Source organism: Falco peregrinus, chromosome 7 (genome assembly GCF_023634155.1).
Source record: "Falco peregrinus isolate bFalPer1 chromosome 7, bFalPer1.pri, whole genome shotgun sequence".
Taxonomy (NCBI): Eukaryota; Metazoa; Chordata; class Aves; order Falconiformes; family Falconidae; genus Falco; species Falco peregrinus.
Window position 1 is genome coordinate 18,862,584 of NC_073727.1, and position 16,485 is coordinate 18,879,068.

The window sequence follows — 16,485 nt, forward strand, 5'->3', positions numbered from 1 at the left end:
GCCGAGCCCGGCCGAGGCCCCCGCCCCCCAACTCGCCCCGCCCCGCCCCAACGGCCGCCGCGGCCGCCGTCAGCACCGGACGAGGCGCGGCCGCAGGACGCCGCAGATGCCGCCCCGGGTCCCTCGCCGCCAGGGCCGCCAGCCGGCCCCGGCCAGGTAGGGCCCTGCCCGCTCCCCCGGGGCACGGGGGGCGCAGCGTGGAGCGGGCACTGGAGCAGGGCCCAGCATGGGGCACCGGGGCTGCCTCGGGCGGGGAGTCCGTGCAGCCGAGCAGAACCCCGAGGATGGGGGTCCCGGCCCTAGAGCCGAGGGAGAGGCGCGGGGATCCCGGTCCGGAGCAGAGCCCTGGGGGTGGGGGTCCGGGGGAGAGCCGCGGGGGTTCCGGTTCGGGAGCGGGGGGAGAGCCGCGGGGGTCCCGGGTCTGGGGGCCGGAGCAGAGCCCTGGCGGTGGGGGTCCGGGGGAGAACAGCGGGGGTCTCGAGTCGGGGGGGAGGCGCGGGGGTCCCGGTCCGGAGAAGAGCCCTGGGGGTGGGGGTCCGCGGGGAGGCACGGGGGTCCTGGGGCTGGGGCAGAGCTGCGGGGGTTCCAGTCCGGAGCAGAGCCCTGGGGGTGGGGGTCCCGGCCGCAGGGGAGAGCCTTGGGGGTCCTGGTCCGGGGCCCAGAGCAGAGTCCTGGGGTGGGGGTCTGGGGAAGAGCCACGGGGCTCCAGCCCCCAGGGAATCAGCCAGACCCCGCATGGGGTTTGTCCCGCCACCCGGACCCCCAGCTTGGGGGCGGCCCCTGCCTGGCCCAGACCCCCACCCACCCTTGGCAGCAGCCAGTGACCCGGGACCGGGTCAGGCATGGGGGTGCCAACCTGGGGAGGGGGCTGCGGGGGGGAGTCACGGGCAGGGAACCGACTGCATCGGGAACGGGGCTGTTTCTGCAGCTCGGGCTCCCAGACAGCCCCGCTCTGGTCTCCCTCTCTCCATCCCTTCTCCCCCAGCGCCATGGAGAATGGAGCCAGCAGCCTGGTGACCTCATCCTCCACGGCCACCTTCAAGGAAGAACTGCTGTGCCCCATTTGCTATGAGCCTTTCCGGGAAGCCGTGACACTTCCCTGTGGCCACAACTTCTGCAAAGATTGTGTGAGCCGTTCCTGGGAGCACCGGCACCACCTGTGCCCTGTTTGCAAGGAGGCCTCCTACGACAATGACCTTCGCGTCAACCACACGCTCAACAATCTGGTGGAGATGGTCCTCCAGGAGGAAGGGCAACGGCAAGGTCCGGTGGCCGCCCTCTGTCCCCTGCATCAGAAAGAAGCCACGCTCTTCTGCCTGGAGGATAAGGAGCTGGCGTGCTGTGTCTGCCAGAGCTGCAGGCAGCATGAAGGGCACAAGATGCGGCCGGTGCAGGAGGTGGCAGCCAACTGCAGGGTGAGGGATGCTCCAGAAAACGGAGGGGGACCACTAGCACGGAGAGGCAGCCCAGCATCTGGAGGTGTGCAGCTGGCGCACACCCTGCCACAAACTTGCCGGCACACGGCTCTGGCTCGTGCGCGGCATGCTTATACCCGCCGGTGTGCCAGGAGGAAGGGTGAAGCCACCACGCTGCGAGGGTGGGTCCCTGCAGCGTTGCTGGCCCATGCTCTCCCTGCCTACTAATTACCCGGTGCCACCCTGTCCCCTGGGACATGGCGGTTTGCCCTGTGGGAAATGGGAACAGGGTGATGCTCCAAGGGGTTTAGAGAGTGGCCCCATCCCCGCATTTCCTTGGCTTGTTCCTTCTCAGCTGGGCTCCATCCAGCCATGCGGGTTCTTAGAGCAGCACCTCGTGGCTGGGAGCATGGTTGGGATGGGGGTTGCACAATTCCCCCGGCCAGGGAGGGATGTGGAATGGGGAGGCAGCCCTGAGCCCTGCGGGGGCAGGATGGGTCATGGCTGTGTGAGGAGGAGGAGGAGACTGGCTCTGTCCGGTGGCTGGGCAGGGTGCCAGGATCTTCTGTGTTTCCCGGCCAGGAAAGCAGCGTGGCTGCTCTGACTCAGCCTGCAGGGATGAGCCAGATTTCAAATGTCGCGGGGCAGGCGCTGGGCGGCTGTTTGGCAAGGCTTGGCAGGGTGGCAGGGTACCCCCCATGCTGAGCCTCCCTGGGTGTGGGCCGGTGGCTGCTGGCAGCACCGAGGCAGGCAGGAACTTGAAGGTGCGTCACTAAAAGGGCTTCAAAACAGAGAGGAGGATTCACCGCAGAGGAAAGCTCCTCTGCCTCACTGCTTAGGGGCAGCGTGTCTGCACAGCTCAGCGCGGAGCTGGCTGCGTGCAGCCGGCAGACCTTGGCTGCAGGAGAGGAAAGGGTGGGCTGAGCAAGGATCCTGCTTAACCTCGCCCTGCTGGCTTTGGGGCTCCTGTCTTTCCACGCTGGAAACGTTGGGCATAGGCTTGGGGAGGCTCTGAAGGTGTCTCATCCCTGCAGGCCAAGCTGAAGAACATGGAGACCTCCCTGCGGGATAAGGCGAAGGATTTTGGAGCTGTGCATCGGTCCTACGAGGCCATCTTGGGACACAACGAGGTGCGTGATCCATCCTGCCAGGGACACAATGGGCCTGATCCTGACACATGTGTGCACAGGTGTGCAAAGTCATGCATGTGCCCTGGGCAGGGGGCAGGAATGCAGCTGGCTCCGGGACGGAGCGCTGCACCCAGCCTGGGCTGCTCCATCCCTGGGTGAGGAGGATGGTGCTGAGGGGAGGAAGGACTCAGATAGGGAATTGGGGACTGGCATGATGGGACTGTGCCTGCCGTGGATTTTGGGAGGGCAGCATGGTCCCCGTGGGTGCCCAGCAAGTCCCTGAGCACTGGAGCTGGTTGGAGGGCTCCAGAGGAGTGTTTAGGGGGAGGGCAGGGGCAGCCCAGGGCAGCTGGGGGCTCCAGAAGGAGGTGGTGACAACCCCACGTGGGGCAGGTGGAAGCGGTGCGGCTGGAGGCGCGGATCAAGAGGGAGTTTGAGAAGCTGCACGAGTTTCTGCGGGGCGAAGAGAGGGCACTGCTGGCCCGGCTGCAGGAGGAGTCATGGCGCAAGCGCAGCTTCATCGAGGACAAGATGAACCAACTGACGGAGGAGAGCCGAGCCCTCCTCGATGAAGCCCACCGGCTTGAGGCAGACCTCGAGGGGGATGACTGCACCTTGCTCCTGGTAAAGCCCTGCTGGGGTGCTGCCCTGTGCCCTGCAGGGTGTCACTCTTGCTGTGGCACCCTTCTGCCTCTGCTGGGGTGCGAGCAGGGTGCTGGGTAATCCTTTTTGCAAGCCCCTGTGAGCCCTTACAAGTGGAGGGTCTGATTCTTGGTCTCTCCTTCTCTTCCAGAGTCACAAGACCCGCAAGCACAGGTAAGTCCCAGTCCCCACTGCGTCCCCTGCCCAGTGACACAGGGTGCTCAGGGTGGCTGAGTCTCCACATCCCCTCCCTGGGGCTGAACAGGGTCTTCTGCCTGGCTGCAGTCAGGTCTCTGCCCCGGGTGAGTGCCCGTACCCATGTCCCCTCCAGGTCTGGGTGCTCTGGCAGAAGAAGGTGCTGGGGGTCCCCAAGGCCAGGCAGCACCCCTGGGTGCCTCTAAGTGGGATAGGGGGGGCACACACGCAGACACAAAGCAGTGTTTCAGGTCTTGGGGGAAGCATTAAAACCCTGATGGTCAAGGAGATTTGGTGCTGGGACCCTCCTGGGGTGAGAGCAAAGTTTGGCAGATGTGGGGTGCTGGTGGGGAAGCTCCTGCCGAAACACAGGGTGCCAGGAGACCCAGCCCAGTCCCTTCCTCCATCCTTGACCCATCTCCATTCTCTGGCCCTGCCCTAGGATTGCCTGCACGGCTGAGGAGCCGGAGGCTGTGCCTTTGGGGATGCTGCTTGATGTTTCCAAGTACCTGGGCTCTCTGCAGTACAATGTTTGGAAGAAAATGCTGGACATCATCACCGTAGGTGAGGTGCTGGGTACTCCCTGCAAAGGGTGGTTGTCCCCGGGCTAAAGCAGCCTTTGCCTGCAGCAGCCCCAGGGGTGGTGGATGCTGGAGAGGAGCGTGGAGTAGCCATGCCCACAGCTGATGACCCTGGGGAGTGGGGTTGGAGAGCAAAAAGGGTACTCTGGGGCACTTGCACCCCAAAAGGGAAGCCTTGGAAGGTGCATGTCTGCATGGTGAGCTGGATTAGGGGTGGGTGGATGGATGGATACCTGCAAGGCTGTGTTCCCCCCATAAGCTCTTTCCTGCAGCCAGCTGGCTCCTAACACACGTGTTCCCACCACAGTCCCCTTTAGCTTCGACCCCAATTCTGCAGCGGGCTGGCTCTCGGTGTCCGAGGACCTCACCAGCATCACCAATGGGGGCTACGAGCTGCGGGTGGAGAACCCTGACCGCTTCACCTCGGCCCCCTGCATCCTGGGCTCCTGTGGCTTCTCCACTGGCTTCCACACCTGGGAGGTGGACCTGGGCAGCATCATGAACTGGCGGGTGGGGGTGGCCCAGCGGCGTGGTGGCACCCACTGGACCTTCCACCACGATGCTCGCTCCGGCTTCTGGTACATCTACCGCCTGCCTGGGAAGGATGGCGAGACGTGCCGAGCATCCAACGCAGCACGTTCAGAGGCAGCACCAGGCAACCTGAGACGAATCCGGGTGGAGCTGGACTGCGATGAAGGGGAGCTCTCCTTCTACGATGCCGACCGCAAGACCCACATCTACACGTTCCATGAGAAGTTCAGTGGCACTGTCTTCCCCTACTTCTACGTGGGAGGTACACCCGTGGGGATGCTGCCTGAGGCGCTCCGCATCTGTCCTCTCCAGGTCCGCATCTGCGAGGATGTCCCTGTCTAGTAGCCACCATCTCCTGCTGCCAGCACCACTTCTGCCTGCCTTTGGGGTTCTCCAGGTGCTTTTTCATCTTTCCTCAGGAAAAAGAAAAAAAAGAAAAAAGGGAAGAAAGAAAGAATATGTGTATTTTCTGCCTCTTTTTAAAAATTCGTTAATAAAGATTTTGTATTTCTGGTATAGCACTGCATCTCTCTGTGCCCAAGTCCTTTCTCTGTGACAAGCTCCTTTCGTGACCCTCTCCACCATGCATCAAAGCTGGGAAGGCTTCAGGAAGAAGGTATCTCCCTGCTGGGGGTGCTGTAAATAGTAAATTAAACCATCTGGGGCCTTTTCAAGCTTTTACAAGTGCTGCAGCTTGCAGTGCTCCAAGTTTCCCTGCTGTGGGCGAAGTGGGGGACAGTGGCCCTTGCCCCGGCACCTTGGGACAGGAAAATCCCATGCTCTTTGGCTGGATGCAGACAGAAGCATGTGTTCCCCCTCAACAAGAACAACCTTTCCCGGGGACACCCTTGAGAGTAATGACCCATTTCCTCTGGCCCTTCTCCCTGTGACTTCACCTCCCTGAGGGGCTTTTCCATAAATCTCCAGCTCTGGGAGTCAGGTGATGATGTGTTGCTGGTATTTGGAGGTGGAAGAGGCTTAGAGGTGGGCTGGGGAGGGAGACAAAAAGCACCCTCTGCACCCCTGTGCTGGGTCTGGCCTGGCATTCGTTGTGTCAAAAAGGCTTTTCCCCCCACCCTGGTGAGCCCTTGGGCTTTAAAGGTCCTGCCCTGGGGAAAGGGAGGGTGCCCAGCCGGCCTCGATTCCCAGGGGCAGCCTGGCTGGCGGGGACCTTGCTGGCAGGATTGCTGACATTAATGAGTGGTTTCCATGGTTTCTCATAATTTGCATAGGATGCTCCTTAGGAACAAGATCTGGTGACTGAAAAACAAGAGGGAGATGTTGGAGGCGTGCAGTGTGGGGGCGATGTGGGGGCGACCCCGGGGGTCCTCTGCCTGCCTGATGTTGCCTGATGTTACCTGTTTCCAACTGAGCATCCCTGGGTACAGGAAAGGAGGAAAATGGGCACGAGCATCCCATCTCCTTCCCTTACACCATACCCCAGCACAGCCCGAAACCCCCAAAAAAGCTGGCACTGCCTGGAAATCTGGTGTCCCGAGGGCAATTTAGGCACAAGTAAGGCATTATATGGGAGCAATAAAGAGCCGGTGAACCAATGTGAGTTGCTGGGGCTGGAGCAGGATGAGGCGTTTCTCTTTGTCAGGCCCAAAGACAACGTTTCCCTCCCATGGCTGTGAGTGCCAGCGCAGGTGCCTGGCCTACAAATGGCAATGCAGGTTACACGAAGCATCACTTTGGATGGCGCAACTGAAACATTTTGCCTTTTTTCCAAATCATTTGGTGAAAAATCGGTTTGCAGGAAACAATGTGACTTCAGGAACTGGTTGGCTCCTTAAGACTCTGTATTTTTTAGTGTAATAAATGGTACCTGCATCTTCCCCTGAGCTTAATTTCATTCCCACAGAGGTAAAGAAACGGCTTGAAGTGGAAACCTCAAAGCCTGCAGCAATGATTGATGTCTCCCTGGGACTGAGCGTTTCCTCACACACACAGAGGGCAAATTTAGCAAAAGCTCTGGTAAGGTGCAGGCAGGTTTTGTGTGGGACCCTCATCCGCAGCCATTGCATCCTTCCCTGATGCCTGAGATCCTGCCTGGGACACACCAGTTTCCTGCAGGACCTTTTCCAAGCTCAAACCTTCCTCCTTGCAATGATTAGAACAGGGGTCCTCAAACTACGGCCCGCGGGCTGGATACACCCCCCCAGGGTCCTCAATCCGGCCCCCGGTATTTACAGAACCCCCCTGCCCCCCCCCCCCCTCCCCCGGGGGTTGGGCGGGAAACCAAGCAGCAGCAGATGGCTTCCTGCCACTTCATCCGTGCGCCGGCCCCCTGGTTAAAAAGTTTGAGGACCCCTGGATTAGAAGGATCTCGTTTATTATTATTAGCAATAGTAATTATCTTTTTAGCATCATTTTTGACTGCTTATGCTGAGGACAGGGAGGGATGGGCCCCACTACAGGCTGCGGGGTGCCTGGGATCCCGGTCCCCATCCATCCCAGTGAGGGGGGGGGGTGGGCACCACTGGTTCACTCGTGGACGTGGGGTGCGAGCGGGGCTCCCCGCTACCTGGGAGAGGAATGGGGGGAGGGGGCAACCAACCGGGGGAGGGCTGGGCTCGCTGCAATGAAGCCCCCACCCCCATCAGTACTGATACAACAGCCCCCCACCCCCGCAACATTCCCCCAGTTCTAGGGCCGGGCGATCTTTCGGGGAAGCAAGCGGCTCTCCCATTGGCTGGCAGCCCGGCGATGATGTAATTCCTGCCCAATCCGAGGGAGGACAGCACCTTTTCCCCGCCCCCCGCCCTGGGTACCAGCCGGCGCTGGGAGCGGCGCATGCCGGCGGCGTGGGGGGCAAGCGGGGACCCCCCCCAAGGGAGGTTTCCCGGGGTGTGCCCAACCCTCGGGCAGCCTGGGGGGTGCAGGGTCGTGGGGATGGACCCTGCACCTAGATGCTCAGCGCTGGGGCAGGCGGGTTGGGGCTGAGCCTGTGCGCCCCGGCGGGGAGGGGCTGGATCTGCTGACTGGTCTGCTGGCTCTTCCCAGGGCCACGAATCCTCGGGGAGGGATCAGACCTCTGGGTCTCCCCGCTGAAGGATCTGCGGATACGGGACCTTTTGGGGTGAGGTGGGAGATGTCCTGGGAGGGGAATCGAGAGGATGCAGAGCTCACCTCCAGTCCTGCAACCCTCCTGAGCGTGGCTGGAGGATGGGAAAGGGCTCAGGGAAAACACCACGGATGCTCTCCCCATCCCTAGCATCTCCCCAGGATGCCTGCTCTTGGCAGAGCAGCATCCTGGGATACATGGACCTTCCCGTGCGGTCATCCTCGTGAGAAAGAGCACAGGCTGCAGATGGGTCCCATGTGCTGTGTGGCCACAGCAAAATGTTTTTTGCCCTGTCTCTCCTATCCCCTCACCCCGTGCCCAGGAAGGGTTTGGATGCTGGCACTAGGATGCCAAGCAAGTTTCCCTAAGCCAGCAGGCTGTAGCCACAGAAGGAAGCCAATCCTTTGCACGGCGCTTCTCCTGTGGCCTTCTGTGGCTGCTGGGGTTCTTTCTTCCCCAGAATCAGCCTGGTTCCACAGCCAACCTCTCCTCCAGCCCCCTCCTGTCATCCCCTATGCTGGAGATGCTCCCATGCCAGGCTGACCCAGGGGAGGGTTTGTTGAGGACAGTGTATGGGAAAAGGATGGTTCATGGCAGCCCACTGTTCCCATCACCCTGGGCAGACCCAGATCTCCTTGGCCTCCTTTTTCAGTGCCTCATGTAGTTAAGAGCAGCCTATGGTGCTGGAGAAAAACAGTTCCCAGTGTGGAAACAGCTGGAAAGCTTTGCAGGGCAGAGGGTGACAGCCCTTAGTGGTGGCCACCAAGTGTCCCCAGAGCCACAGCCTTAGACAGGGGCTCCAGGAGCTGAAACCAAGCTCTGTCCCTGCAAAATGCTGATTCTGTGGAGCTGGGGGACAAGAAGGCACCTCCGATGTGACCCCTCCCAGGGCCCCCTGCATCTCCCCTGGCTCCAGCAACCGCAGCCAGCTGCACAGCTGGACTGTGGCCACCAATATGGGGTGGCAGGGAGGGCTTTGTGCCCCGAGCCTGGACCACAGGGAGCTCAAAAGGGCATTTGAGCAGAGCCCCCTGCACCACCCCACCACACAGCCCGGTGCCAGCCACAGCAGGGACTGTCCCACAGCCATGTGAGTCCCCAACAAGGGCTGTTTGTCCCCCACTTGGCCACTGCATCTTGACTCTTTCCTCCCCTTGGCCCCTCTGGCTCAGGGCTGCGCTCCATCCCTTCTGCAGCTCCTCGCACATCCATCCTGTGGGCACCCTGCCCATGGCACCCACACCTGTGCGGGCGCCCGAGCCCCGTCAAGGCAGCCAGGCTCCGGCACAGAGCTCATACATCACCTGGGCATGGCAGGAACCGTTGGGAGAGCAGCAGCAGTATGCTGCTGAGTTTCAGCTGGAAGTGTTAGACACTGAATGGCTGAGCTGCGGTGTCACACGTGGGATGTCACCCCTGTTTCCAGCTGGGTCACCCTGTCCTTCCCCATGTCCTGAGGGCATGAGCTTTGCAAAGCCACCTTACACGTGTTTTCCAAGGGGAACCACCCCCCTACACACAGCTGCCCTGATGCTCATTGCATAACAGAGGAGACCGGTGCCTAAATATACCCACACGGTTCCCCGGAGGTTCTGGGCTTGCGATCCCTGTCAGACGCAGCCGTCGCAGGTAAATAGGCCAGGGTGAAGCAGATCTGGGGGAAGGAGACTTGGTTTGTAGGAAGGGCACAGCTCTGCAGAAGTGTCCCAGCTCTGCTGGTGCTCCCTGGCCACCTCCACTCGCCCCAGCAGCCACAAAAATAGTTTTGGGATCTGGGACTCGGCCTCTCTCAGCACCCGTTGCCCAGGCTGTAGGAGGAGCGCAAGGGACCCTCACGTGCCTTTGGGGCTGGGAACGGGTCACGACGGGCTTGTGCCACATCCCGGTGCCGAGGACCCCCCATTGCTTCCCCGCTTGGAGAGGGCACCCCATGGCCCATGCTGGCGGGGGGCAGGGGCAGTGGGGAAGTTTGACCCCACTGGAGATGCCACCAAGTCCCCCTCAAATCCCCCGAGTCCCCTTTTGTGTCACTGTCACCCTCCAGCTTTGCCGGGCTCTAGCAGCCAGCCAAAGCCTCCGCTCCTCCAACCCAGCACCCCCACCACCCTCTAAAAACCCTTTTTCAGCCCAAATCGAGCTCCTTGCCCCCCCCCAATTCACCTCCTCCCTCCCTTTGCTTTCATCATTTTTCCCCCTTTAACGTTGATTTTCTTTTAACACCCCCACACACCTTTCTTTTTTTTTTTTTTTTTTTTTTTTTCCCAGGCCCAGCCCGAAAATAGCTGCTGGGCGTGACGTCACCGGGCTGGTCCCCGGTTCGTACCGGCCCCGGCCAATCAGCGGCGGCGCTGGGGCTGGGCCAATCGCGGGCCGCGGAGGTGATGTCATGGGGCGCTGGGCCCCCGGGGATGCTCCGCGCAGACCCCGCGCCCGCGTTAAATGAGCGCGGAGAGCGCGCGGCGGCAGCGCAGGAGCCGGCGGAGGGTGAGTGTCGTGGGCGGCGAGGGGGGGCGTGATGTGGGAGGGGGTGTTTTTTGGAGAAAGTTTTTGGGGAGGGGTTGAGGATTTTCCCAGGAGGGTCGCCCTGCGGCGACGCAGCTCTTTGTCCCCCTGCTCTCCTCTCTCCCCGGCCGCTCCCGCTCCTTTCGGCGCGGTGGCCCCCGACCCCGACCCGAGCAGGCACGGATCCCCCGCGACGGGGCGTTTTCCATGCGCCTGGGCAGCAGGAATTAGCCAGGGGGGTTGCTCCCCTCCCGCCTGGGAGAGCCTCCCCACGCCTCCTTCTACCTCCCTCGCTCCGCACCGCGGGGGGCCTCATCCTGCCCTGCCACGCGGGGCCGTGGGGCAGCCCACGCCCAGGGTGCGGGGGTGCAGGGATGGGGCTCAGCATCCTCCATCTCGCCTCGCCCCAGCATCCCCAGGCGGGCCCGCACCCTCAGCATCCTCCAGAGCCCGAGAGGGGTGCGTTGCCTCGCCCGAAGCCCCCCCTTCTAAATGTGGGCGCAGGGACGCGGAGCCCCCCCGGAGGGCAGGACGAGGCTGAATTATTGATGGTGGCAGGATGCTGGTGGAGGTGACCTGCTCTCAGCAGGAGCTGAAATATTTATTCCAGGGAGGGGGGAAAAGAGAGGGGGGGGGGAAGGAAGGCGGCTGCCATCCTGCCTTCCCCCCCGGAGAGGGGGGGAAGAATCCATTGCATCCCTTGCTTCGCAAGCTTCAAGGGAGGGTGTGGGGAGCCCCCTCCATTCCTCCATCTCCTCCCTCTATTGCTGGGTGCTTCTTCCAAGGAAGGGGATGGGAGATACGGAGATCCACCCTAGGGTCTCCCTCATCTCACCGGATCTACAGTGGAGATCAGGGTGTGAAAGCCGGTTGCAGCCCTTTGGGCTTGGATCGGGCCCCTCCCTGCCACGTGTGCCTCGCTGGGAGTGGGATCATTCCCACAGCCTCCCCACACTGGGGGTTTGAGCGAGGTTTCAGCCTGGGTGTGACAGTAGCAACAGTCCATCCCACACACACACACTCCACTTGCTTTGGGCTGAATGTGCGGGCTGGGGGGCACCGGGGCTGGGAAGCAGAGAGAGAAAGGAGCTCAGCAGGGAGGGGTTTCCCTCTTGGAGGAGCCTCCAAACACCTTGAACAGCATCTTCATGCAGCAAGGAGGTATGGGGCTGGCAACCCACCTCCCCCCCATCCTTGGGGATGGACTCCATCCTCCTCCCTGTTTTGGGTCTGATGGGTGAGCTCCGCATTTTATGCTCCAGCTAGGGCATGAACACCATGCAGGGTCTGGGAGAAGGCTTTCTGTAACATGAAATGTATCCAGGTCCCCCCACAAGCCTAGGGAAAATGAGGATTTGGGGTGGTCATGCTAGGAGCAGGGAGGCACAAGGAAAGCAAATGCTTTTGGCTGCCTGCTTGCATGCAGGCAGCTTCCAGCCAAGCTGTCAGAGCTCCAGGCACAGCCTCATGTTGGCACATGAGCCATCAGAGCATCCCCACCCTGCCTTGGCACTGTGCTTGGCGTGAGCCACCTAGGGCAAAACCCTTCAGCCAGCCGAGGAGGAAAGCCCCTAGTGGGGATACACACCTAGGTAACCCCCAACCGCCCCCCAGCCCTGGCTCTGGGCGTCACCTAAAAGAGGGGAGCATCTCCAGGGAAGGTGTCTCCAGCAGGGTGTCCCCACATTTTGACCTTGTTCCACACCCTGGGCAAGCCCTGGCAGCTATAGGCAGGTTTTTTGCATGATCCCTTGTGTCAGATCCCAGCAGGATGGGGGATGAGGGGCTGGGATTTTTCAGGAGCCCCTGGGTCAAGCTGGGTTGGAGTGTGTTGTGGCTGTGGGAGCTGGCAGTGCCCTGACAGTCCCGAGATGCCCACAGTGAGCATTGCCCCTTTCCTGGGGGGCTGCCAGGATTTAAAAGTCCCTATTTTAAAGAAGGGTTGGGGGTTTTTTTCCTTCTGAGAAACAAAAGCCATAAATAATTCCAAAAACCAAAGTCAGCCGTGGCTTTGGCACAGCTGGGAAAGGTATTTCCACTGGGAAGCCCCTCTGATGCCATCAACACCCCATTTGTGTCCCCCAGAAGCCCTGCGAAAGGGGGATAGCCCCAGCTTATGTGAGTATTAATGAGTCTCTGGGTGTTGCCACCCAGTGCCTGATCCTGTGCTCGCTCTGGGGCTCTGCACCCTGGGGATGAGTGGGGGGTCCCAGGGATGCCCCCACAACTGACCCACAGCTATGGAGACTCCAGAGAGGATTGCAGGGGGATGCGGGACAGGGTCCCAGTGTGTCAGCCCTCTGTGTGGGGTCTGGCAAGGCGTGAGCTGAGGACTGGGGCTCTGTAGACACAAGTGCGGGTGCCCACAGGGGTGGGCTTGTGTCACAGCAGAGGCTGTGCAAAGGGGTCACACGTCTGGGGGGGAGTGTGTGTGCATGCCACTCCTGGCACATGTGTGCACACATGTGGCTTGCACAGATGTTGGGCAGTCTGGAGTGGTGGGGGAAGGGCTGTGTGTGCCAGGCCCACCCCACCAGCTGCTGCCACTGTTCCAGCGTGTGCCCATTGCACCTCACCAGCGTGTGCTGATCACACCAGTGTGTGCCCATCACATCGCATCATACCAGTGTTACACCCATCCCAACAGCACGTACCCATCATATCACAACACGTGTCTACCCCTCTCACCTCCTAGGGTGTCCTCATCACACCAGTCTATACTCGTCTCAACAGCATGTACCCATCACATAACACCACACCTGTGTGCCCCTCACACCAGTGTGCCCATCACACCAGTGCACATCCATCACACCACACCAGTCTGTGCCCACCCCATCACTGTGCCCAACAGCATGTACGCACCACATCACACATCTGTGCCCATCGCACCAGTGTGTCCCTCATGCCACACCAGTGTATGCCCATCACACCACTGTGTGCCCACCTCATGCCCCCAGCATGTGTCTACCACAGCATCCCCTGCATGCGTGTGAGGCCATGTGTGGGCAGCTGTCTCACAGGGGCCAGGCAGGGCCAGGCGATGTCCCCAGCCCTGGGACACCCAGCTCTGATCCTGGTTCTTTCCTCCCCCAGGCCCCAGGAACACTCTTGCTGTAGACGCCCAGGAACCTCTACGCCATGACTCTGGCTGGTATGGCACCGTCGTGGGGCCACGTGTGGGAACAGGGGACAGCACGGCTTGCCTGGCTTCACGTACCCAGCCCCAGCATCTACCCCATGCTGCAGCACCCCTAGTTTGAGCGGCACCCCCTCCAAGCCACCACAGGGATGGCTGTGCCCCAAGCATGCTCCCGGCATCCCAGTGGTGACAGCCAAGGGCTCATGAGTATTAACACAGCAGGACTGACATCACCTGTGTGGCCACCAGTAAAGCACCCCACCTCTGCGTGCCTCAGTTTCCCCTTTGCATGTCTTGCTCCCCCCACCCAGATCACCCTGCTTGCAATATCTGTGCAAACTTTGGTGCCAGCCACTGTCGCCATCCCAGCCCTTCCCTGGCACATGGCAGCCACTGCCGCGGAGCCTGGCAAGACCCCCCCCATCTCTGACCCCGATCCCACTGCCTCTTCCCAGCTTACAAAGAGAAGATGAAGGAGCTGCCTCTCGTCTCCCTTTTTTGCTCCTGTTTCCTCTCGGATCCCCTGAACAAGCCAGCGTACACGTATGAAGGTAGGAGCCTGCTGCCCACCCATGGTGGAGGGGTGCATGAATGGGGGGGGCTGTGGGAGGCTTCAGACCCCCACCTTGGCATGACCGCGGTCACCCTCAAACTAAGAGAGGTGGCTCCACAGTTTGCTGGAAGCAGGGAGCCAGGTTGGGGTCAGGGGGTTTGGGCATCCCCATAGCCCAGCCCCCCTCCGCCAGGACTCCACAAAGCACCAGGCGTGGGCTCGGTATTTTTAGGCAGACGGTGCCGGGTGAGTCAGGCTGATTCATGTCAGTGGGTCCAGAGGCAGCAGCCATGATGGAGGGGGATGCCCAGCCTTGGGGGGCTCCTCCTGGCTAGGTGCAAGGGGATCCGCAGTTGGAAAGGGGTTTCATGGTCCCATTCCCAGTCCCCAAAGCAGGGCTGAACTCTTCCCTGTTTGCTTACCTCTCCCTTGGAGGGATGCCCAGCCCCTCAGCTCACCCAGATATTCCCAGCTCAGCCCCCTGGATGGGTGTCTTGGAGTCCCTACCCCAACCCACGATATTTGGGTTGAACTGCAGGGGTGCATTCACAGCACAGGGATTTGGGTGACATACATGGAGGTCAGGGAAGGTGGTGGCCCGTTGGGGAGGCTGCAAGTGTGGGACCCCAGGATGGTTTGCCTGAAGGGGTGGGATGCCCCCGTGCCAGTGGTCAGCCTGTGGCCCTCTCCCAGCAGACACGGTAGACCTCACTTGGTGCGTCATCTCTGACATGGAAGTCATCGAGCTCAACAAGCGTACCTCGGGGCAGTCCTTTGAGGTCATCCTGAAGCCCCCATCGTTTGATGGCATCCCCGAGTTCAACGCCTCCCTGCCCCGGCGGCGTGACCCATCTCTGGAGGAGATCCAGAAGAAGCTGGAGGCAGCAGAGGAGAGGAGGAAGGTAGGTCTGGTGGCTCGTGCACGGCAGTGCAGCATGGGGACACGCAACCTCGCACTTGGGGTGCTCACCCAGCAGGGTACTTTCACCTTTGGGGATGTCGCTGAGTTTGGAGAGGGTGGTTTTGGCCAGCGGGGGAAGGGACCCATGGTCCTCACGGCTATCATGTCCGCTTTGCCTGGGCAGTACCAAGAGGCTGAGCTGCTGAAGCATCTGGCAGAGAAGCGGGAGCACGAGCGGGAGGTCATCCAGAAGGCCATCGAGGAGAACAACAACTTCATCAAAATGGCCAAAGAGAAGCTGGCGCAGAAGATGGAGTCCAACAAGGAGAACCGTGAGGCCCATTTAGCAGCCATGCTGGAGCGCTTGCAGGAGAAGGTGAGAGCCCGGTGAGGAGGGAGGGGGGACATGCTGGGGCACCGGTCCAGGAGGGTGTCACAGGACATGTGGGTACCTTGTGTGGCTTTTGGGGTGACGTTACCCCCTGGGGACACCACCAAAGTGGGGGGCCCCTTCTTCCTTCCCACTATGCAGCAATATCCAAACGCAACATCCCACCCGGGGTGGGGATTCCTGCTCAGGGACCCACCGAGCCTGGCATGTCTGTAGGCTCACAAGTGGCCGGCGGGTGGAGAGCTGGGACCCATCTCTTGTTCAGAGACATGCAAAGCCTTTGCTTTCCCCATGTCCCACTGTGATGACCTTGACCCACCACTTGTAATCTTTCCACCTCCTGGGTGGCAGATCTTCCCCATGTCCCTTCCCCAGAGGCTGTGGAGCCATCAGCTCCCCGGCAGAGCTGGAGGGGTCCATGCTGCCGTGCCAGGAGATGCTTCCACCTTGCCAGCCTGTGCAGACCTCTTCTCTCTCCCCGAAGCAGGTCTGTTCCCAACCTCAGCATGGAAGGTCCCACCCTCACCACCTCCAGCTCCCTCCAAAACATGCCTTCTGCAAGGAGCTCGCCCAGTGCCCTTCTCCAAACGCCTCAGCTAGCCTTGGGTCAGAGGCAGAGAGCACAAGATAATGAAGGACAATCCGAGCTAACCCCATCTCCTTGGGGCTCCCGGTCCATCCCGTCTGGTTGACGTCTACCTCCTAGCTAGAGGGCAAGGACAATCTGTCCCTGAGAGCCTCCACAATCCTTAAAACACCCCAGGGGAGGAGAGGATGCTGTTGACCCACCGGTGGTGTCCCTCGGGGGATGAACCTCGCAAACGCCCTCGTGCCTTCGAACCCCTCTGAAGCCGCTGGCCTGCCCGTGGGGACCCCGAAGTCCATCCAGCTAACGCGTGTCCCCCCCCTCCTTCCCTCCTACCCCCCCTCCCACAGGACAAACACGCAGAAGAAGTGAGGAAAAACAAGGAGCTCAAGGAAGAAGCCTCCAGGTAAAGAGGCGATGGTTGGACTGACAGCTCCGGGGAGGTGGCAGAGGCTGCCGCAGCGCAAGGTCGGATGGTGGAAGGGTGGACGTTCCTCTGCTTTCTTTGTTCGTGAATGTAAAGCGTTGACCAGTGAAGCCATCCTATTCGTTTTGGGGAGGGTGGGGAGGGAGGAGAAAGGAGGGAGGGTGGGCGGGAGGGTGCCAGCTTCAGGATGCCCACCTCCTTGGTGGGTCTCGCATGCCACCCGTCAACCAGGTCTGGAGGAGACAGCCGAGGGCTGGCAAAGTGGAGAAGGCGACCCCCCGGGGAAAAGCTGGGGGGGACAGAGTGGGTGGGGAGGGAAGTGAGGGGAAATGTGCATTGTGTGTGACTTTAATTTGGTGCTGGGCAGGCAGGGCGGGCAGGCGGGCATCCCTCTGACTTCTTTCTTCTCCTCCATCCCACCCCAC

At 61.1% G+C, this 16,485-nt stretch overlaps 2 protein-coding genes across 7 annotated transcripts; both read left to right on the forward strand.

Moving 5' to 3' along the window:
- The first annotated feature begins 22 nt into the window (after positions 1–22).
- On the forward strand, positions 23–5,015 carry TRIM35 (tripartite motif containing 35). Its single transcript, XM_055811184.1, has 7 exons — positions 23–156; positions 986–1,415; positions 2,450–2,545; positions 2,939–3,169; positions 3,339–3,361; positions 3,825–3,946; positions 4,271–5,015. The coding sequence occupies exons 1-7, from the start codon at positions 107–109 to the stop codon at positions 4,834–4,836; spliced, it is 1,518 nt and encodes a 505-aa protein (XP_055667159.1). The 5' UTR covers positions 23–106; the 3' UTR covers positions 4,837–5,015.
- Positions 5,016–9,925: 4,910 nt separating this feature from the next.
- On the forward strand, positions 9,926–16,188 carry STMN4 (stathmin 4). Of its 6 annotated transcripts, none has more exons than XM_005236655.3 (6): positions 9,926–10,045; positions 13,157–13,214; positions 13,658–13,753; positions 14,449–14,657; positions 14,841–15,032; positions 15,984–16,188. In XM_005236655.3, exons 2-6 carry the CDS (start codon positions 13,202–13,204, stop codon positions 16,041–16,043), a joined length of 570 nt encoding a protein of 189 aa, XP_005236712.1. In that variant the 5' UTR covers positions 9,926–10,045; positions 13,157–13,201; the 3' UTR covers positions 16,044–16,188. The 6 variants fall into 6 exon arrangements, with proteins under 6 accessions (XP_005236712.1, XP_005236713.1, XP_055667213.1 ...); XM_005236656.3 differs by having other exon boundaries at positions 14,452–14,657; XM_055811238.1 differs by lacking the exon at positions 15,984–16,188 and adding an exon at positions 15,532–15,977.
- Positions 16,189–16,485: the final 297 nt, after the last annotated feature.